Genomic DNA, 19,719 nt, shown 5'->3' on the forward strand with positions numbered 1-19,719 from the left:
TTGTAAAAAGTTGCAAATTATAATGAGTTTAGCGTTAACGTAGTTATTATTCACTATACTAGTAGTAGTTGCCTTATGTTCATTTACTTGTTACATGCTGTGCTGTCATTTTTGTGTTCGCACCGTGATTGTATTAAGTGTTCTGTCTCGTGACCCCCCCCGTTTATTTCACTGTGTTTGAGACCCCTGGTTGCCTTTATTGCTAATGCTGAGAAAATAAACATCTTGCATTGAACTAGAAAAAACAAGAATTTTTGAAGGCATGACAAACACAGTCTACAGAGTGCTCTCAGTGTCTACTCACGAGACAAACTTCCCCAATTCCACCTGGATGATGGCATTCTGAAGATGAACCTCTAGCAGCTGGGCCTCGGCTGAGCCTTGGCCCCCCTCGCTGGGCTTGCTGGCATGAGGGGAGAAGATCCTCAGCATGCCCATGTAGCTGCCCACCACCACCTTGTCTGCAGAAGAAGGAGGAAGAGGAAACAAACCAGTGATGGAGCTGACACATACATTCACTGTGTTTTTGTTTATTTTCTGACGAAGGGTGCCAGTTCAAACACAGAGACACACGGACCATGTCCAGTGCCGCTGTTGTCCACATCTCCCACACAGATGCATCCCTGGTCAAACTCCTCCCCCTCGCCAAGAGCTGCCGACCACCAGTCACGTGCCTTGAACAGAGACATGGCCCGTCTGATTGGACAGAAAAGAAGACAAAAGCAGGAAAGGGTCACTGCAAGACATTTATAAATCTAGAGTCCTACGCAGAACACACAACCTCATCAAGAACAGCACACATCCACAACACTCATTATTCACACTCCTACCGTCAGGCAAACGCTACAGGAGTTTGAAGTCCAGGACCACAAGGCTGGCGAACAGCTTTTACCCACAGGCCATCAGGCTTCTCAACGAAGCACTCACACATTCATAGCACTTTAATTTATTTACTTATTTATTTATTCATTTATTTGTATTATTTATCTGTATTAATGTCTCTTCTGTTGTTGTTGCTTAATTTATTGGTATTAATGTTTCTTATGTTCTTATTCTTTCTTGTGTTTTATTTCTTTTCTTGGGAGAATGAACAGAATAAGAATTTCATTGCATAGTATAACTGCCTGTTTTACTATGCACATGACAATAAAACTCTTGAATCTTGAATCTCTGTCATGGGGGGCGGTTGGCAGGTGGTCTAAAGAAGAAGTCAGTCACAAAGTCTAGTAGAGGATTACAAGCAGTCACTGAAACTTAGTCACTTCCAGTAGAGTGCTTAGGCTCCCAATGCCGTGCTGGCACCTGCAGCCAATGGAAGACCAGCAGGCCAGTCATGTGACCCCAACAGGCTCTAAGACTGAGGTGGTTGAGGGGGGGAAAGCAAGCAGCTTTTCGTGCTCCTTCGTGCTGAGCAGGTGAAACAGGCAGCTAATCCACACAATGTCTGCAGGCCTCAGGAAGAGGCACCAGAAAAAATAAAACAAAACATTCCGCGGAGAGGATGCTACATCTTCTTAAATAAGTGCACATTTTTTAGTTCAGTTCACGTGTAATCCATGTTCACGTGCGTTAAACGTACAAAAATACGCAGATTAAATGTTTTGTTCCACAGTCATTCAACCAAACAGCGTAGGAAGTTAGTTTATGTCAAAAATATTCCTTAGATACTCGCCGAATTATTACATTTTCAGTCCGATCAGACTGACAGGTCGACAGTGGTATGCAAATAGCTTTTTATAGTAGTATTCAAGTATTTATTGTTGTCTCATTGTGTTTCTTAAGAGTCAGCAACACAGATTACTACCTGGACTCTGACGTGCTGTGACCTGACGTGACTCTTCGAGGTGAATTGCGCGTGTTAGAGCGCTGATGGTCACTAATATGAGTAAAGTGTGAATATGAAGTCACGCACACATCAAGGCGCAGTCACAGGTGAGTTAGCTCGATGCTAACGAGCAGCGGACTGATTTAACTTAAGCACAGCGAGCTAATTAGCTAGCTCCGTAAGTTACCTGGCTGCCACCAAGCAGGCTACATGTTGTTCTTACCTTCCAGTACACAAACAACTCTTTGAATTGTGGAGGTCTGTTTCTCGTTGTTGTGGCAAAAATCACATTTGTCGCTTTCTTGAAGCCATCGTCCTGTTGTCATGGCACTGACGCTTAACTGAGAAGCGGGCTCCTGTGCGCATGACCGGGAAAGAGATGCACGATGGGAAATTGAGTGTTTTCTTTAATGGCCTGGCCCACACAGTCACGCCACTATACTGTAAGTAGTTGATTGTTTAAGTACGTCCACACGGTGGCCAAGTGGTTAGCGTATTGGCCACACAATCAGAAGATTGGGAAGATCTGGGTTGGACTCTCCGTTGGGCAATTCTGGAGTTCTCCCCGTGCGTTAGGTTAATTGTCCATAGGTATGAATCTGAGTGTAAACGGTTGTTTGTCTAAAAGTGCCCTGCGATTGACGGGCGATGAGTCCAGAGTCTAGCCCGCATCTCGCCCGAAGTCAACTGGAATAGGCTCCAGCATACCCGCGACACTAGTTAGGATAAGCGGCATAGAAAATAGATGTTTCACATTGGCACGAATAACAGTAGCAAATACATAAGACTATAAAGCACAACATTCAAGTTGTTTGTCTTCACCACTATATAATGTTGATTCATACCTGAAAGTACGGAGTAGTTAATTGAATAACAATGTTATTTACAGTGCCATTCTGACGTTTGCACTAAATGAAAAAACATGGGCTCGTCCGGGATTTGAACCCGGGACCTCTCGCACCCTAAGCGAGAATCATACCCCTAGACCAACGAGCCGCGACATCCCTGGAAAGTCTACTCTTCAAATCCAAGCCACGTCAACCAACTGCTTGAACAGTTTGACATTAGAAGAAGAGTGTAAAAATTGTAGCATTTTACCGCCTCCTACAGACCATTTACTGTATTGTAACTGCTTTAATGTTGACTGTTAATAAATGTAACGGTTGAAATACACTACAGAGCGAAAGTGAAACAAATTACATGTTACAGATTTTTTTTACTGAGAGTGGAGTTTTACGTGAAGGACCGTGCCAGTCAACTCTGACAAATGAAAAAAGATCTGATGCAGTTTGATGCACTTTGTGGCCTCACATGTTTTAATTTCATTTTCAAATCACACCATCGCAGGAAAAAAAGAAATTTCATCTGTTTATAAAAATACAACACATTAATCTACGTTTGGAAATATTTCCACATGAGGTTCACAGATATTGAAAGATATTATTCCGTTTCAAACACATCCTCCTCCTCCTCCTCTCCGTCTTTCCTTCCACATCAAGTTGAGAAAAGGCAACATGCAGGTGATAGCAGCACATGTGAAACACAAGAATGATAACCATGTTGATATCTGAAAACTGTATCACTAAAACATTTCACTTTACAAGAGAAAGAAGGTCTCACATTAACTTTGGTTTTTTTCAGTATAGCATTGACTTCTGCCCTAACTCATAAAAACACATTTATGAGTCACCAACAAGCTAAAAAATGAATGTTTGAGCTGTAGAATAAAGTGCTTCTTCTTCTTCCGAGTGTTAACAAATCAAATAAGCAGAGTGGGCTTTAGCTACAAGTAAACATGGCTTTTTTTTCATACATCCACTAAAACATGAGCGTACATCCACTAATTTTAATGGCTAACTCTCATATTCACATCTAACTTAAAGTGCATCACCTCAAATCAGACTTTCATCATCTCAAATATAATTAAAAACGAAGCTTGCTGAATTCCTGCAACACACTTTCATTCATATTTAAGTAGAATTTCATTGTTTTTAAAAGGTCCTTTTGCATCGCCTTTGCAAAGTTCAAATAGATGTCTGCTGAACACACGCTGATTCCTGTTTTCTGGTCCGGAGCCACGGCAGCGCCACCTGCAGGTACGTGCCTTGTGGTACTAAAGACCACCATAATGGCAAATACATCCAGGGGACTCAGAGACACTGGTGTGCAACATGATGAAGATAGAGAGTGAGTGTGGCCACGGAAACTACAAGCAGGTCAAGTGAGACCCAAACTACAGAAAGAGTCTGCTGCTGGGTGTACGTTTAAAATTGTTCATTCATGACATGTACGAAGGTGTTAGTAGTGGACAGTGTTTGGGGCGGTGGTGGCTGGAAAGAAGAGGAAGTTATAGAACCTTCTGGAGGATGGCGTTGGGCACTTCCAGAGTCTCGTCCTTCACTAGGACGATGTCATAAGAGTCCAAATATTTGTCCAGCCGCTCCTCCACCTGCCGAGTGACGTAGTCACACACTGTCAGCTCATAGGTGATCAATAACCGGCTACACTTTCTGATTGGTTGCTTACCTTGTCGTTGAGAAAGCCGACCTTGAGGATGTTCTCCACATTGGGCACTCCATCGGCCATGCTGAGGTCACCCAGTGAGTCGCCCATTAGGATGATGTTGCAGTTGTCCCTCAGCTGCTTGAAGTACTCGGAGTTCCGCAGGGCACCGTCGTGTTTGTTGTACACGTGGATGAGTTCGCCTTTGAAGCCCCGCAGCACACCCTGTGATGACGACAAGCTCCATTTCTTCATTTCCCTCCAGTAGCAAACATGTTTTTAGACCATAATTGCAGCAGGAAGGAGAACTCACATTATCATCAAAGTCCATGAAGTTGGACACCACCTTGATGTTGGGGTGGTAGACTCCCGCCTGACGGATGATCTCCTCCAGGACGTCGCCCAGGCCGGCGGAGAAGATGAAGACGGGGACGTTGTGCTGGTGCAGGCGGTCAAAGAACTGTTCAAAGCCTTCCCTGGAAGCAGGCGGGACACAAGGTCAGGTTGCGCGCGTCCACGGGACTCAAGAGCAGAGTATGGTGGCTGTGAGTGGATAACTTCTTTTGACAAGTGTATGACACTTAAAACATTGCCTGTCCAGTTAACCTCTTGCTGTTCCGACTGTCCACTGTCTACAGTTTTCATGCGGACCCCAGGGTTTTACTTGGCGTGTCATACGTCATTGCAAAGCTTAGTCTGTTAAGAAACTGGACTGATATACATCATTTCAGGATACAATTATAACCGCAGGCTCTGCAAACACCAATGTTAGATTGGTGGTTTACTCTGTTTGCTGTTGCACAATAGCCAATCACCTTCTGTTTGTAAAAACGTTCCAACCCCTCTTCTAACCTATGTAGCTCAGTCCAATTCAATCCAATCTTAAGGATGACTGATATGTTGAATAGCCAATGAAATGGTGAAAAATGGACAAGATGCAGTGTCAGGAATCCATGGAGCGCCATCTGCATGGAGTTAGTGAAGACTCTGGACTAGTGTGCTCCAAATGCAACACCGTAGGAACAGCTGATCCTTACTTTCGAAAAACCTGTGTAAAATCCTCTTTTTTTGTAGTATATTGTAGTATATTGTTTGTTAGCTACTCCACCAATCTCTGAGTAGATAATGTATTACATATTTTATATAAGAATACATTTGTGTTTCTTGTGCCTTGATTTATGTTATTTTTGGAAAGCTTTGATCTATTTTAGTTAAAAGGTGTATGCTCTATAGCTAATGTAATGTGAATTACTACTGTGTTGGATCAATAAAGTTCTGATATTAGCCATCTGAGAAGATCCAGGCGCTTTATGAAAGTATGTACATTTACTTGTATTTTGTTTTGTATTCCCTCGTATTAATCGGTGGCCGATATTATCAGACATCCCTATTAAAAATATCTAAATAAATAAAAAATCCTACAATATTAAGTGGTGAACAAAGCATTTATAGTGGCCAGTTTGATGAGTACCTGAGTGCAGCGTCAGAATCTCGCACCACCTGTGAGAGTTTGTCCTTCTCTATCCTCTGCTCCACCAGAAGTGCGTGTGACTTGAAATACCTGCACGTACACACACACACACACATACGCACACACATTGAAGTGTATAGTATTGTGAGGCAGAGGTGATACAAGTATGCAAAGAAGCTGCTCACCAAGGATTGCCGACTCTACCGGATTGCCGACTCTACCGCAAACTAATGGAACAGAGTGAAGCATGGCACGGAGCTGAAAGTCCGCCATGGCAGGGTGCAAGAGAGGTGGGCGGGGCTAGGCTAACAACAGAATGTATTCACCAGCTCTGAACTAAGTATAAAATAAAGTTATACGCTGTGCGTACACGTTGATAAAATGGATGAATGTTATTTAGTGAACACAATGAATATATACAGTATGTACATATATAAATGGGTAGAAACCCATTATACTGCAGAAGTATGACCTACATGTTGATGTCAATAAAAACCTGAGCAGCAGCATGAAAGAAACTTTTTCCGTCTTTAGTTTTTTTCCTTCCTTTCAGTGTTACCAACACTTCACCAACAAACAAAATAAGAAACCACAATAACTGTAATTGATAAATAAGAAACATTTTTTAAGAAGTAGTATTTTTTCTCCCTTACAGTGTTACTAAGGCTTAACACATGGTTTATTTACAACAACCAGTGTTATAAATCTACAGCATTTTTAATCACACATACCGTTCTTTGTTTTTGGGGAACCTGAAAAATGACAAATCTGGTCTTTTGGACAGACGATTTGAGCAATTAATGGCTGCGCAGTGTGCCAAGGGCATGTTTTCAATGCACATTTTCAGGATTCTGCACCCTAAAATGGCAGCCAAACCCACCCAGGGCATAATACGGAAGCGGACGCAGAGTCGGCTCTCCTGTTGCATAATCTCCTTGCTGCTTGTCACTGCGCAATACGTACCTGAAACGCAATCGGTCCCGCACATGCGCAAGGAGTACGTCACTTCCTCCTTTGGGAAATTTTGCTGTGGTAGTTTTTATTTTTTAAATGTATGTATAGAAATGGTCAATGACCATACTTCATATATTTAATATGTTGGGAGGTTATTTTATAAGCGCTCTTGTTAAAATACTTCGTTAGCTTGGGGATGTTTCTATCATCTTATGACATCCACCAAGACTGAGCTACGTAAAACATACGTAATGTAAGTAACGCAGACGTAAACGTCATATCCAGTTACATGTAACATACATAAATAAATAGAACACATCAAATGCAGTTATATTTCAGTGTAAACAATCATAAGTACATTGCAATGATGGATTAAAACTACAGGATTCAGCTAGAGTTTTTTTTTTTTTTTTAAACGTGGAAATACCATTCATCCAAACATATCTTCCTAGCCAATGCTTTTGTGTGTATTTTTTCAGTGCTTGCTGCCGTAAAATAGATTGACGGATTGACATGTGACTGCCGAAAATAGGCTGACTGGATGTAGACCCGTTCTGCACATTCGTTGAACCCAGCTGAACCGATTTGATTCCGGGTACATATTGCGCAGTGACACTGCTCACCATTCTACCATGAAGGGGTACTTCTCCTCCATGGTGAGATGAGGGTCGATCTCGATGGGGTAGTATTTGTTCTTGAGCTGCAGCAGCTTCTCTCGACAGTCGTCTGACACCAGACTGCAGTTGTCGATGATGTCTGCATGGGAGGCGCACACATACACGTGTGACTTTCTTGAAATGTCATCAAACATCACGCTGAGGTGGTGAAGTTACTCACTGTGGCACGACGGACAACGTTTCCCGTTGACTGCAAACTTGCTTAACGTCATGTCAAAGTCGGTGATGATCTGGAAAATGAAATAAATAATACATGATTACTTATGTGGACGTGGTGAGCTAATAATGCTAACACATTAAGTAGGCCGGAAGAAACGGGTTTAATATAATCATACATATACAGTGTATAATACATAAATTATGTGTAAATACATGGGTTACATGTATTCCGACTGTGTCTTTGTGTCCTGATGAGCAGTCCACCCTCAACGAGTTGCGCTACTGCGCATGCGTGTAACAAGGAAACACATTTTAAATGTTGTAAATGTGCATCCCTTTCGACAGAATCTGTCACGAGAGTACAATCTTTTAACTAAACAAAGATATACTTGTGTAATTTCTCATTAAATATACATGTTTTACATTCCCACTTGTCAAAGATGACATATTCTTTTTATTAGGGTATGATATTCACGTGAAGTACAAAATCTACCTAATACCAGCTAGGTGCATAGCAAGGTGAAATCCATACACTTTCATCGTTGCTCACTCACACAACTCGGTGCAGATTACGAACTAATGTATAGCGTTATCTACTTTAAGTACATTTTCAACAAGTTCACGTCTATCATAACCTAACGAATCGTAAATTCATCGTCTAATTGGCTGTAGTGTAAACACGTGTTGTGGCGTAAAACGTATATTAAATGACAAAATACAGTACAATGGCATTCTACTCACGTGAGTGACTCCTTCAAAATGAACGCACATTTAGAAGATTTAGGACACTGAAGACCGGTTTCCCTGTTATTGACACAAGTCGATGAAGGGTACACGGCTCGTGGACTTACACCTCATGACCACTGGGCGGCAGCATTGGACGTACCTGAAGTTTGGAGGCTCCTCCCTTGATGAGGCCACAGATGATCTGCTCCACCCTCTCGGGGTCTCTCATGTGAACCGTCTTCTTCTCAAACTGGGGCATCTGCAGGAGGAAGATTGACACTTTTTTATTTGTCAAGGCAAAGAACAAAACAAGACGCCAAAGCTACACATGTTTGCACCCGGACTGGTTGTGTGTGAACATGTTTCAGCTTCACATTCATGTGAAGAAGAAGATGAGGAGCATGATGAAGAGGTATGTATGAGGACATGTACCGATTTGACTTTAAGTACATTTCATGGACTCTAAACCGCACTCATGAATGAACTGCTAATGAAGCTTTTTAGTAGCTCATCAACGCCCCCTGGACCTATACAGGGTGCTTCTATGATAGCCAACAATGAGATGAGCAGTTATGATGGCTCAACAGCAAGGAAGAAATAGAGAGACACACGTACACACACAGAGTTGAGAAAGACCCTCTTGAAAGTACTCCTCCTCAGGCACCCCCCCAGTGTTATGCAATCAGCTTCAAGCGTTTCATTTCCTTCAGTTTCTGCACAAATAAATAAATCTCCTAAATACTTCACGTAATGCTTCCAGGTCATTTATGTTAATGGTTGACTTTACTTACAGAGACCCTTATTCTTCATGCACACACAGGCTCACATTATAACACACACACACACACACACACACACTTACCTCAGCTGTGTTGTCTCAAAAAAAAACAAGACTGAAGAAAAGAATGTGTGGCAAAAGCACATTTATATAACGGCAATGGGAGGGGCGTGGCCTGAGACTCCTCCCCCGCCGGAGGGGAACAGGCTTGACACTTTCGGCTGATTTGTGTCAACACACACAAACACGCGTACATAGTTCAGTATAAATAGAACAGCTGGTTGTTGGGCGGAAAAGTGACATCTGTAGTCTACTCTTGTTATCACGTGACCTTTCAACCTTTTAAAAAAAGCCTTAAAAAAAAAGAGTGAGAGGAGTGGACATCACTGCTTCTGCTGAACACACATTTCAAACACACACACACACACACACACCGTGTGATGAATGACTTGCACAGGCATGACAGGTCAGCGGGGGTCAAGGTTCAAAGTGTTTAGTGTCATTATAATGTGGCGCAAACACACACACATTCTGCTGATGCATTAAGTTCATCACGAGGAGAAACTGATGTAGCACAGCCAGTGTGAACCGGGCTGCTGCTACACACACAATGTAAACACATACCGTACATACGTTACATGAGTGTGCACACACACATACAGGACATACGGTGTTCCCTCGCGACATCGCGGTTCATTTTTCGCAGATTTTTTGTAAGTGCAATTTTGCATATTTTTTTAACAGCGTATGAATGTGCATTGTGTTCTGTGTCCTTGTGGTGTATGAGAGCGATCTACCGGTGCTCTGTTGGATGTGTCTGTTATTGTATTTACTACTGCTACCAGCAGAGGGTGTTGCATACTCATGTTGAAGACATGTGCAGCTCCACCTGTCTCAGCATGTGCCTGTGTAAGCATATTAGGAACCCACAATAGACAATAGCCGGCTAAATATAGAGCCACAACAGTTCTTATTGGCTATGGGAGAACCCGCCCGCCCGTTGTGTTCTGCGTCCTGATTGACTGTAGACCGTTGTCAATCAATCTCCTGTTGTGGTCCACAGTCGTTAGCAAACTAGCTAACCGCGTGAGCTGCTTGCTAACCGCTAATAAACAATAGAAGAAGAAGCTGGAGCAATAGGTTTTAACAAGGATACAAAAACGCCACAGCCGAACAGCACCAGGACGAGGCACGGTCAGAGGAGTGGATACGCCTGAGTCGCTTAATAATTTCTGATGTCCAACCTAGTAGACTGATCATTAAAATTAAAAAAAAATATGAACTTTGAGAGTGTTAAAAAAAGAGAGAAATGTGAGGAAATGTTAATGCCTGTCTGAGAAAAGTGTATAAAGCGTATGGTGAGGGGTTTTACAGACTTAAAACATATATAATTGTAAACAAATGAAGTTGGCTACTTCGCGGAGTTCGCTTATTGCGGGCTATTATGGGAACCTATCCCCCGCGATGAACGAGGGAACACTTTACACACAAGCATACATTCACACAGACGTCAGGTTGAGCAGGTTCTCATTTTAAAGCACGAGTCGTTTAACCGGTCTTGTGCAAACTTGATTGCGATCACTCCCGTGTTTTTCTGTGTGTTAGCGGTTTAATAAGGATGTCTAATGAAAACATGATTACGTCGAACATTTACACCAAAATGTTGCCTCGGTTTGTGGGGACGCACCAGTGCTGGCTGCTCGTTGAGAAGAGCGATGCGCGCTTTCATGTTAACTCTCCAAGTGTGTCCAATCAGGCCTGAAAAAGTCGCTAGTTTCTTTTTTGGAAAACAGAATCTTGAGGAGGCTGAATACTCGCTAAATATAGCGACAAAGTTGCTAAGATGACAACACTGATCCCTTCCGCTACATCATCTTATTCTCTGGCAAACCAGGTGCGCATGAGGTGTGTTAAGAAGCAGCGTTACCAAGCCATCTATTGTACGGAGTTGGAACGACAAGCTGCCTTCGCAGACGGTCCCGTTATAATGTGTTTATGGGCAAGGGTAAACGGCAAATCTATTTGCTGTATGCACTAAGCCAAAAGGAATACAGAAAGTGCTAATAAAGATTGCTCCCCAAAAGGAAACCACCACTGAATCTGTTATTTTCTGCACTCTAGTAGCGAAGATGTTTTTATTTATGAAATAAAAAGTAACCATTTTAACTGTTTAACTAACAGTTGTATTTTGTGACTAAAATATGAGACATCGCAAGTACATTTTTCAGCTGCTCTCGCAGGTGGGGGCGTAAAGTACGTCCCTTACACCCGTGAGAGTGAAAAATAGAAAATGCGGAGTCAATTGACGACAGCCTATCGATGCCCTCGTGCGTGATCGCTCTCGTTTCAAGGCAAAATGTGTCAACAAAGACGCCACAAAGTCAAATGAGATTGAAACGAGAGCGATCACACACGCTGTCTTAGCCCGTGACAAGCTGTCGTCATTTGACCACACACACTATTTCTCAACAGGTAACAAGGAACAAAGTGAACATGAACACATCACGCGTGCTTCTACCCGGTCACAAATACGCAAGTGCCGACACGGCAGACAGGCGATTCCGGAGCATGTTTATCAAAATAAGGCGCAGTGAACATTTTTATGATATTTTCAACTGTTTTCAAACTAATTGTGGTCAATGCGTGAGTAAATAATCATCTATATAGCATATACAGTACATCCACTCATACAATATATTACTTAACATTGTTTTCAAGTTAAAAAAAACAAAACCTTGACACTCAATTTATACCTGCCAGAAATATATTTAAATCCTTATTTTAGTCTGTTCATTGTTTTCAACAAGTATTGAATTATTGAACAGTTAATTTCCCTAATGTGTTAGTAAACAGGCATCAAATTGAAATCAGGCTTGTGTCAAATACGACAAAATTTGTTTTACACATTTAAGGGCAAAGCGGGTTGGTTGGCCGTGCCAACAAGGTGTCCCTTATTTATTTTTGCAGAACTTGGCAACCCAGTTCATTTGCTCATTTTATTTCATTATTGAATCTTTTTTGTTGCTGACAAACTTCCAGTAGTTGACGGTAACACGCAAATGAGGTAGCTTGCCCACCGACATTAACTCCTGAAGAGGAAGAAGAGGAAACAAACACCAACGAAGAAGAAAGCGGGCTGAAAAGAGGGCGGTTTTGGAGTTAATAGTATTTATCAGTGATAGAATGAAAATGAGAGGAAATGTGAAAGTTGACTTTACAAGTCGATTTCCTAAATTTATTGCTTGCGCTCCCAAAATTGCAAGTTAGGGGCCACTGTGAAACAAGCTAGTCTGGAGCCCTGATGTTATGCTTTGATGCGAACACAAATGTTGATTGTGTTCAAAATCATCTTCGCTGTCTGACTTTAAACGTGAGAGTGGGCTCAGAAAAGCCTTGTTCTACGTCATTACAAGAAGCGACCTCAAGTAGGTGGGTTTGGAGGTCACATCAGGACACGCTCCTCTGCTGGTTAGCACGGTGGACATCCTCCCTGGGTCTCAAATGGAATACTTCTGTAAGTATACTTCAGTGAGTATACTGTGTGCACTGCATACTCAGTTCCTGAGTATGTGAATTTTGACAGCGCATCAACAATAAGTTCCATCCTATTTCTTTTCTGCATGTTAAACTCTAATTATTCTCTTTTAAAATGTATTTATTGTTAATATTTTTGCATGTCTGGAACAAATTCATTGGATTGACATTCCCCATAGGAAAAATTGCCTCGTTTTTTGTACGTTTCAGTTCCCGTCGAGCCTTTTCAAACAAATACAAAAACCGAGGCACCATGGTACCACTGAACGCGCTCATGCACCCAAAAGACTATGTGGAAGCATGCAAGTGCACCAATGGAGGTACAGTATTTTGACTTTTGGATCAAATACATTTACGTTAAAAGTTGCAAAGCCGCGTCTTAATCGCCGCGTGTTGCTTCCAGGTCAAGTTACGCCGAGGGAGACATGCGTGGCGTGCGTGGTATGCCAGTGTAACCAGAGAAGAGCACTTCCAAGGCCTCTTGTCGAATGTTTAACATGTCCCGACTGTGAATAAGTAGGTCAACGCTCTCACGTTACGCTGTAATAACGCTACCATGTCCTATATTGCATCAGCCTGTTTGTGTTTAGCGCTGACGACGCCGCTTGGCTGTTCCACAACAGCTGTTTACAACACACGCTGCTTAGGTAGTCAACTTTAGGGTTGAACATAGTATAATACACATGAACATCACGGCTGGTTTAATCGCTGCTTATCTGAACATATAGCTTCGAGATACAGTAAGCATCATCAGCGACATCATCATGCTAACTGGATCATTATGTGCCAATCACACGCTCTCCTTAAGGTCACACCTGACCCACATACACCTGAGCAGACGTCATCAGCCAATACGAGATTACTAACGCTGAGCATTGTAAACTTTTTTTGAGCCTGCACAAAGTCTAACAGTGTAACATGATAGCGAGCAAAAAGCGCCGCCATATTGACCGAGCTTTGATGGACAACGGCGATGCGCCTTTGTGTGGCTTGACGACGTCAGTGACCTTCAAACGACACGTCTGACAGATGCAGGCCGCTGCTTGCTAATCTCCGCATGCAATATGTCGGTGTAGAGGCCTTTGTAAAGGCTATTCCTTCTCTCTACCCCAGGGGTGACAGTAAAGTTGTAAATTTACAAGAAAAAACTCCTGACTTTATGTTACAGGCATTGCCTGAGACAGCTAAAGGGGGGGACTTATGTGACCTTTGGCCTTGGGCGAAGGTTATATTACGACTTTTTTCTCATAAAGTTATGACATTTTTTCTCGTAAATTTACAATAATTTTTAAAATATTATTTTATTATTTATTTTAATACTGCGTCGTAACAGGCATTGCCTGAGACAGCTACGAAAAGGGGGGACTTATGTGACCTTTGGCCTTGGGCAAAGGTAATATTACGGCTTTCTCATAAATTTATTACTTTATTCTGAAAATCTCATGTTTTTTTTCCCCAATGTGTGGCCCTAAAGCTCCGTCGTAGTTTTTCATAATAGTAGACTTTTAAAATAATTAGTTTTCCTTTAATATTTTAACTTTATGCTAATAAAATGTTTATAATGTTGTTTTTGCAAAATTACACCTTTTTTTCTCTTAATATTTAGACTTTATTCTTGTAAAATTATTGCTACTTCCATTTTTACTGTTTTTTTTTGTAGTTTTCTTGTTAAATTACATTTTTAGAATGTGAGGCAGGCCAATAAGAAACCTGCTGCAGGCCGCACTTTGAGCATCCCTGCTGTAGCCTTTTGTTCCTGTTTTTTTTAGGACCGAGTACCTATCGGTGAAGTAGTCCACACTCACACAATTTGAAAGGTTTTCAATTTGTATAAAAAAAATAAGAGCAGTATATTTGGTTACAGTGCTGGACTCCAGCATCAACGAGGGAGATCAAAGAAGAGCCCGGAATGAGAGTACACACTCTACTGTATGTAGCAGTGGCCCCTCCCCTCTAGAAAGTTGAAGTTACGTTTGTGTTGAAGTGAAAGTTAACGCCCCTATGTGCATGGCCTGTCTTACGGCAAATCTACAGCGTAAAGACCCTGAACGTTACACCATGACCTTGCAAGGGAAGCTGCTCTAGTTGCCATGGTGACAGCCATCTGTTGTTGCTGATAAAGAAGCATGGCCACTGCGGGAAGTTTATCGAGTGTTTAAGCTTCTGTAAGCTTGCCGGACAGACAAAATGGTGAATGAATATATTGTTTACTGTCACACAAAACACACTGTAGAACTTCTCCTTCGAATAAACATCAACCTGCTGACCTTGCAACAACGCACTGAAGGCTGTGGCCTTATCTTGAGGCACTATGAGCAACGAGCGCCACCTGCTGGTGTGAAGCGTACTTGTTATTTATTTGTGGAAACGAGCTCAAAGTGTTTATATAGTTTCTACTTCTGTGACCTTGAACGTATTTGTGTCCTGATGTCGTCTACTTGTGAGGCGTTATGACAATACTTACACTGTGAACGGAGCTGTTATGTGTCCTAACAAAAACATTGTTTAAAACCCCTGCAAATTAGCATCTGCAAATTAGAGTACAACCACATGCAAGCCATGTGGTTGTACTCACAATACATCAGCTTCAGGACAGACACTCATTAAACGTGATGCATGAAAAAAATAGCTTGTATCTAATAAGTTTCGGACGAGAAACCATCCATCAGTAACAAGACAAGACAAGACAATTAAGGAATGTGTTGTTGTTTTATGCCTTGTATAGATGCTTAAGAAAACACATGGTTTCCAGACTCTAAAAGGGTCAGGACAGGAAGTATGCTTGAGGCCACACTTTTGTTGTGCACATGCTTTTGTTCAAAAACATGCCAGTGCGGAGGCCAGCGAGAGGGAATCTGCTCTAAAATAAAAGACGACAGGAATGTGTATGTGTCTTTATGGGTAAAGGCTGCAAACATGTGCTTTATACGTGTTAGGGTGGAGCCACATACCTTTGACATGAATCATGCTGCCAGCAGCTAAGTTTAATTGAAACATACACGAATAATGAAATTGCATTGGAACTCCTTACAAACATTGCATATGGTCACTTTGACATCTAAAAGCTGATCTCTCTTTGCAGATTTTGATGCAGCTCTTGGTGTACCTAATGTTGTGACCTGTGAATGTTGCTGATGCTATTTATTGGACAGGGAGAGGGAACAGAGCTGAACAGCAGCAGTAAGCAACTTCCGGTGGGCTGTCAAAATGTCTCCTGCTGCGATTTGTTATAACCAAAGGCTAGCTGGTGACCTCTAAACAGCTGCTGCTGCTGTTGTTGTGGGACATCTGCGCATGCGTAGAGCAAAACGGCTGTTGTCGAGGAAACGACACAGCAACGGGCTTCAAAATAAACGGACAGCGCAGATTAGTAACAATCACGTAGCGTCAATCAACAGCGTAATTTTTGCCTTTTTACGTTCAGAACCATTAAAACCAATCGACATTGATTGTGACAAACGTAATGTGGACAGCGTCGTCTGTCTAGCACAGCTGCCAAAAAGCATGCTCTTATTTTGAAGGCGCAAAACTGACATTTCCTGTCAGTCTCCGGTTAGCTTGCCGCACGATGTCGCTTCGCTCACCATTTCAATGATTCTCGTTTTCTTGCCCGCTCTCTTCTTTTTGGCGACGATGTACTGGGCCAGAACCACGCCGCCGAACAGAGCACAAACGCTCGCACTGGCAGCGGCACCCACTTTGACGACGGCCGTCCTGTCCATGACGGCACGCTGAAGCTCCGCCGCCAAGAGGAGTCGCGTCCTGCTGCGCTTGTGACGACACTGACGGCAGAGTACTTCCTGATGGCGCTGCCATGCAGCCCAAGATCGTTTGTTGACAGGATGAGCCCCTCTGAGAAAGATTTTGGAATGTCACGCCATCACTGTAGAATCAAACGTAGTTATTAACTTACTTAACAATGGTCAAAAGTTTAAAAACTTATAAATTGGACCATGAACTATCCAGTAATGTTTAAAATGCTGTAAATGTTTTATTTTAATGTACAGAAATGTTACCCCAGGGAGAGATATACTGTATATGTTGTATTCATAAATAAGAAGTGAGATTTCGTGGGGATAAAATATTTTTGGAGACATATTTCACAGCCAAAGTACAAAAAACGTGTTTAGTTTAGCCAGCAACCACGTCTGATTTTGTGTGACTATTCAGGGAGAAATAATCAGATACTGACTTACGTTTCTCTCTCGCTACCTTACCACCTGAGGGCCTACCTACAAAGCAATGCAACTTCTGAGTAATCAATCATTCAGTATATCACACAAGGGAATTGTCCAATAAAGCCATCATATTTATTAGAATAACAGTGATCATGTTGTATGACATTTACAACCGCAAACACTGTTGAGCTCTTGTCAGGAGACCAAATGTAAGGTTTGCTAAAGTTGTGATGCCTGTGCATGTCAGGCGATCAAGTCCTGTGACTGAGCTGCGGCAGCGAAGCTGGAATGCTTGACAATTAAATCTTGCATGCGAGCATCAAAACGCTCCTATGTGTACAACTAATTTAGAACGGCGATTCCAGGCTGTAACACGAGGGGAGTAAGTTCCTTCAAACAACTGATGATTTTTTGCATTTGCCAAGGAGCAACTTTGTAGCAACTGGACAACACCAACATAGCCGAAACCGTTTCAATTAACGATGCTGAATCAGCTTGGACTTTTTGAGAAAATGTTCGTGTTTTTGTAGAGTTATAAAGCTGCACTAGCTGTTTATGTTGCAGTCTTCCATCATCAGAGGTGTGCAAGCAGGTCAGAGTTACTCCACGGGCCGGATGCCCTTTGCCTCCTCCAGCTTTCTCAAGGTCTCATCCCACTGAGTGAACTGCTTGGACAGCAGGAACATCTGTCAATAAGAACAAAAAGTTGAAAGGGAGTGTATTATCTCAGTATTGTAGCGCTTGTATCACTTCATGTACCATTTTGTTGTACTCCTCAAAAAGCTTCTTCACTTCCTGGGACTGAGCATCAGCTTGGTCCTGAAAGAACCAACAGTGAGGTCCAAGCAAGGGAAAACCAACAAGCCAGCAACGCAGAGCATCAAGGGCCATCGTTACCTGCTGTTTGATGTGAATCTGAGAGAGACGTTGGAGCTTGGTCGCATGCTCAGGAACGTCTGTAAGCAACAGAGACACGCACATCTAGACTGAATGTGCCACCCAACACTGACGAATCCATTGTTCGCTGTCTGAGACACATGGTTTCTGATGTCCTGATGGGTGAAGCTCACCTCGGATATAGGAGCTGTCCAGCAGCGGCTGCAGGTTGTTAGCCTGCTCCAGCAAAGCAGCCTGGGAAAGCAGGAAGTCCTCCTCTGTGTGCACCATACAACAACATCACAAATCAGCAATATGAAAATATTTGGTTTATGTATGACTGAGAGCATTCTTGCAGTTATCTGACCAGCAAGAATGAACTCCAGCTTCATGGTGTCGGGCACAGCAATATGGTCAGTGAACTGGGGGTCCAAGTACTTCATCAGGTCTTCAACTGCACCACCAACCAAAAAGAAAAATCATTAGCATCTCAGATTTGACTACAGATGGTAAACACTACGTAATACAGTCCCACTCACTCTTTTTGTGCAGGATCTTTACTCGTTCTCGCTTGTTGGCTGTGTTGGTCAGACCTGCCTGAATTCTGGCTAAAGAGTCTGCACACTGCAGGACAGAACATAGCAATCATTACATTATTGGTGCCAATAAGGCCTGGAAAAGCCTACAGGTAAATAAAATAAATGGAAACCCATGTCTGTCCTTCACTATTTGGGTTATTCACTTCATACAACTTAAGACGCCGGAAATCTTCGTCCATTTGTGCTCAATGGTCCTTTGTAATCCAAGTGGTTTTCACATCATGTGATTTTCTGGTGATCATTCATTTCCTAGCAAGTTTAGCATGGCTACCTAAAAGTTATTGTTCAGTTTACTTCGTATGGGCAAAATGTTTATCATGACGTTCTGTTTATATTAATGCCCTACATTACCGTATTGACATTACGGCGCAAGCTTTTCTAAAGCTAAATGTATCACCACACAGGCATGCATCCCACAGTAAACGGTTAATGTATGTTGCATTACAAACACACACACACACACATATCGGTATATATATATATATATTTTTCAACTGGTCTTAAGATTTTGATCGGGTCTGTATATATATATTTATATATACAGACCCGATCAAAATCTTAAGACCAGTTGAAAAATTGCTAGATTGCACATTTGGGTCTTAGTGAGGTTTTAAGTAGAGCTATAATATGCAAAAGCAAGAAGGGGGAGTGAGACAAAAAACATTTTATATATATATATATACTGCTCAAAAAAATTAGAGGAACACTTGGAAAACAGGCATGTCAGGCATGCGTACAAGCACGTGGCGGCCACACAAACTATTGAGAATCATTTTGAGTTGCTACAATGACATTTTAGCAAAATGGACCTGTCTGCTGCATCATTTTTTCACTTTCATTTTTGGGGTGTCTTTGATTTCCCCCCTCAATAGGGTGATCATTTTCATTTCTATCAAATGATGTGGCATCATTTTGTTACTAATACATCACCCACTTATTATCAGGAAAGATATTCAAGATCATTTTCCCCCCAGTTTAGATCTGATGTGTTTTCCAAGTGTTCCTTTAATTTTTTTTAGCAGTGTATATATATATAAAAGGCTTAATGTAAATGCTGACTGTAGCGCTACATTGTTAGTGAGACAAAAAAGGCGTTTACTTGCTAGAAATGACGGCTAGCGTTAGCTTTGCTAGGCTAACAGCTAGTTAGCATTAGCATAATCGCTCAGCCACACCTAAGAAAAATATTTTAAAAATACGTTTAACCTAACCTTTAATGGTCTTCCGCTTTTGTTTCTCCTTTCGCCATAGATGCGAGTCTCCAGTGCCTGAAGACGCATTTCCAAATTGTCTGTTGCCGCTTTCTTTTCCATTTTTTGATGCTTTTCACATGCACAGCAGGACGCAAAACAGCGACACGGTGATGTGTTTTACGTGCGTCGACGCATGTTGATGACGTAATTTGAGTCAGTTGATGAAATACGCGACATATAAATTAAT

The 19,719-nt window shown here is 42.0% G+C and overlaps 3 protein-coding genes, 1 long non-coding RNA gene and 1 other non-coding gene across 9 annotated transcripts in view; 1 reads left to right on the top strand and 4 right to left on the bottom strand.

The window, feature by feature from the left end:
- bbs9 (Bardet-Biedl syndrome 9) overlaps window positions 1-2,208 on the bottom strand; it is a 118,590-nt gene extending 116,382 nt beyond the window's left edge. For both annotated transcript variants that reach the window (XM_054781019.1, XM_054781018.1), the window contains exons 1-3: window positions 2,049-2,208; window positions 578-696; window positions 305-461 (exon numbers count right to left, since the gene is read on the bottom strand). In XM_054781019.1, the coding sequence (XP_054636994.1) occupies window positions 305-461; window positions 578-689 (269 nt within the window). In that variant the 5' untranslated portion in view covers window positions 690-696; window positions 2,049-2,208. The remainder of the gene's footprint in view (window positions 1-304; window positions 462-577; window positions 697-2,048) is intronic.
- A 541-nt stretch (window positions 2,209-2,749) lies between these two features.
- On the bottom strand, window positions 2,750-2,821 carry trnap-agg (transfer RNA proline (anticodon AGG)). Its single transcript has one exon. It is a non-coding gene; the product is annotated as a tRNA-Pro (tRNA).
- A 292-nt stretch (window positions 2,822-3,113) lies between these two features.
- Window positions 3,114-16,414, bottom strand: nt5c3a (5'-nucleotidase, cytosolic IIIA). 3 transcript variants are annotated; one of them, XM_054781543.1, is made up of 8 exons: window positions 16,211-16,414; window positions 8,475-8,573; window positions 7,590-7,659; window positions 7,376-7,508; window positions 5,799-5,888; window positions 4,641-4,803; window positions 4,352-4,552; window positions 3,114-4,274 (listed from the first exon to the last, which is right to left on the bottom strand). In XM_054781543.1, the coding sequence occupies exons 1-8, from the start codon at window positions 16,346-16,348 to the stop codon at window positions 4,173-4,175; spliced, it is 996 nt and encodes a 331-aa protein (XP_054637518.1). In that variant the 5' UTR covers window positions 16,349-16,414; the 3' UTR covers window positions 3,114-4,172. The 3 variants fall into 3 exon arrangements, with proteins under 3 accessions (XP_054637518.1, XP_054637519.1, XP_054637517.1); XM_054781544.1 differs by lacking the exon at window positions 16,211-16,414 and adding an exon at window positions 9,177-9,241; XM_054781542.1 differs by lacking the exon at window positions 16,211-16,414 and adding an exon at window positions 8,930-9,074.
- LOC129184966 (uncharacterized) lies at window positions 8,333-15,859 on the top strand. The gene is made up of 3 exons (XR_008572016.1): window positions 8,333-8,726; window positions 12,837-12,946; window positions 13,030-15,859. It is a non-coding gene; the product is annotated as an uncharacterized LOC129184966 (long non-coding RNA).
- Window positions 16,415-16,898: 484 nt separating the features above from the next.
- Window positions 16,899-19,672, bottom strand: dctn3 (dynactin 3 (p22)). Of its 2 annotated transcripts, XM_054781550.1 has the most exons (7): window positions 19,491-19,670; window positions 18,220-18,304; window positions 18,048-18,134; window positions 17,875-17,958; window positions 17,702-17,760; window positions 17,564-17,623; window positions 16,900-17,490 (listed from the first exon to the last, which is right to left on the bottom strand). In XM_054781550.1, the coding sequence occupies exons 1-7, from the start codon at window positions 19,590-19,592 to the stop codon at window positions 17,404-17,406; spliced, it is 564 nt and encodes a 187-aa protein (XP_054637525.1). In that variant the 5' UTR covers window positions 19,593-19,670; the 3' UTR covers window positions 16,900-17,403. The 2 variants fall into 2 exon arrangements, with proteins under 2 accessions (XP_054637524.1, XP_054637525.1); XM_054781549.1 differs by having other exon boundaries at window positions 16,899-17,490; window positions 17,564-17,760; window positions 19,491-19,672.
- Window positions 19,673-19,719: the final 47 nt, after the last annotated feature.

Source organism: Dunckerocampus dactyliophorus, chromosome 7 (assembly GCF_027744805.1).
Source record: "Dunckerocampus dactyliophorus isolate RoL2022-P2 chromosome 7, RoL_Ddac_1.1, whole genome shotgun sequence".
In the NCBI taxonomy this organism is placed as follows: domain Eukaryota; kingdom Metazoa; phylum Chordata; class Actinopteri; order Syngnathiformes; family Syngnathidae; genus Dunckerocampus; species Dunckerocampus dactyliophorus.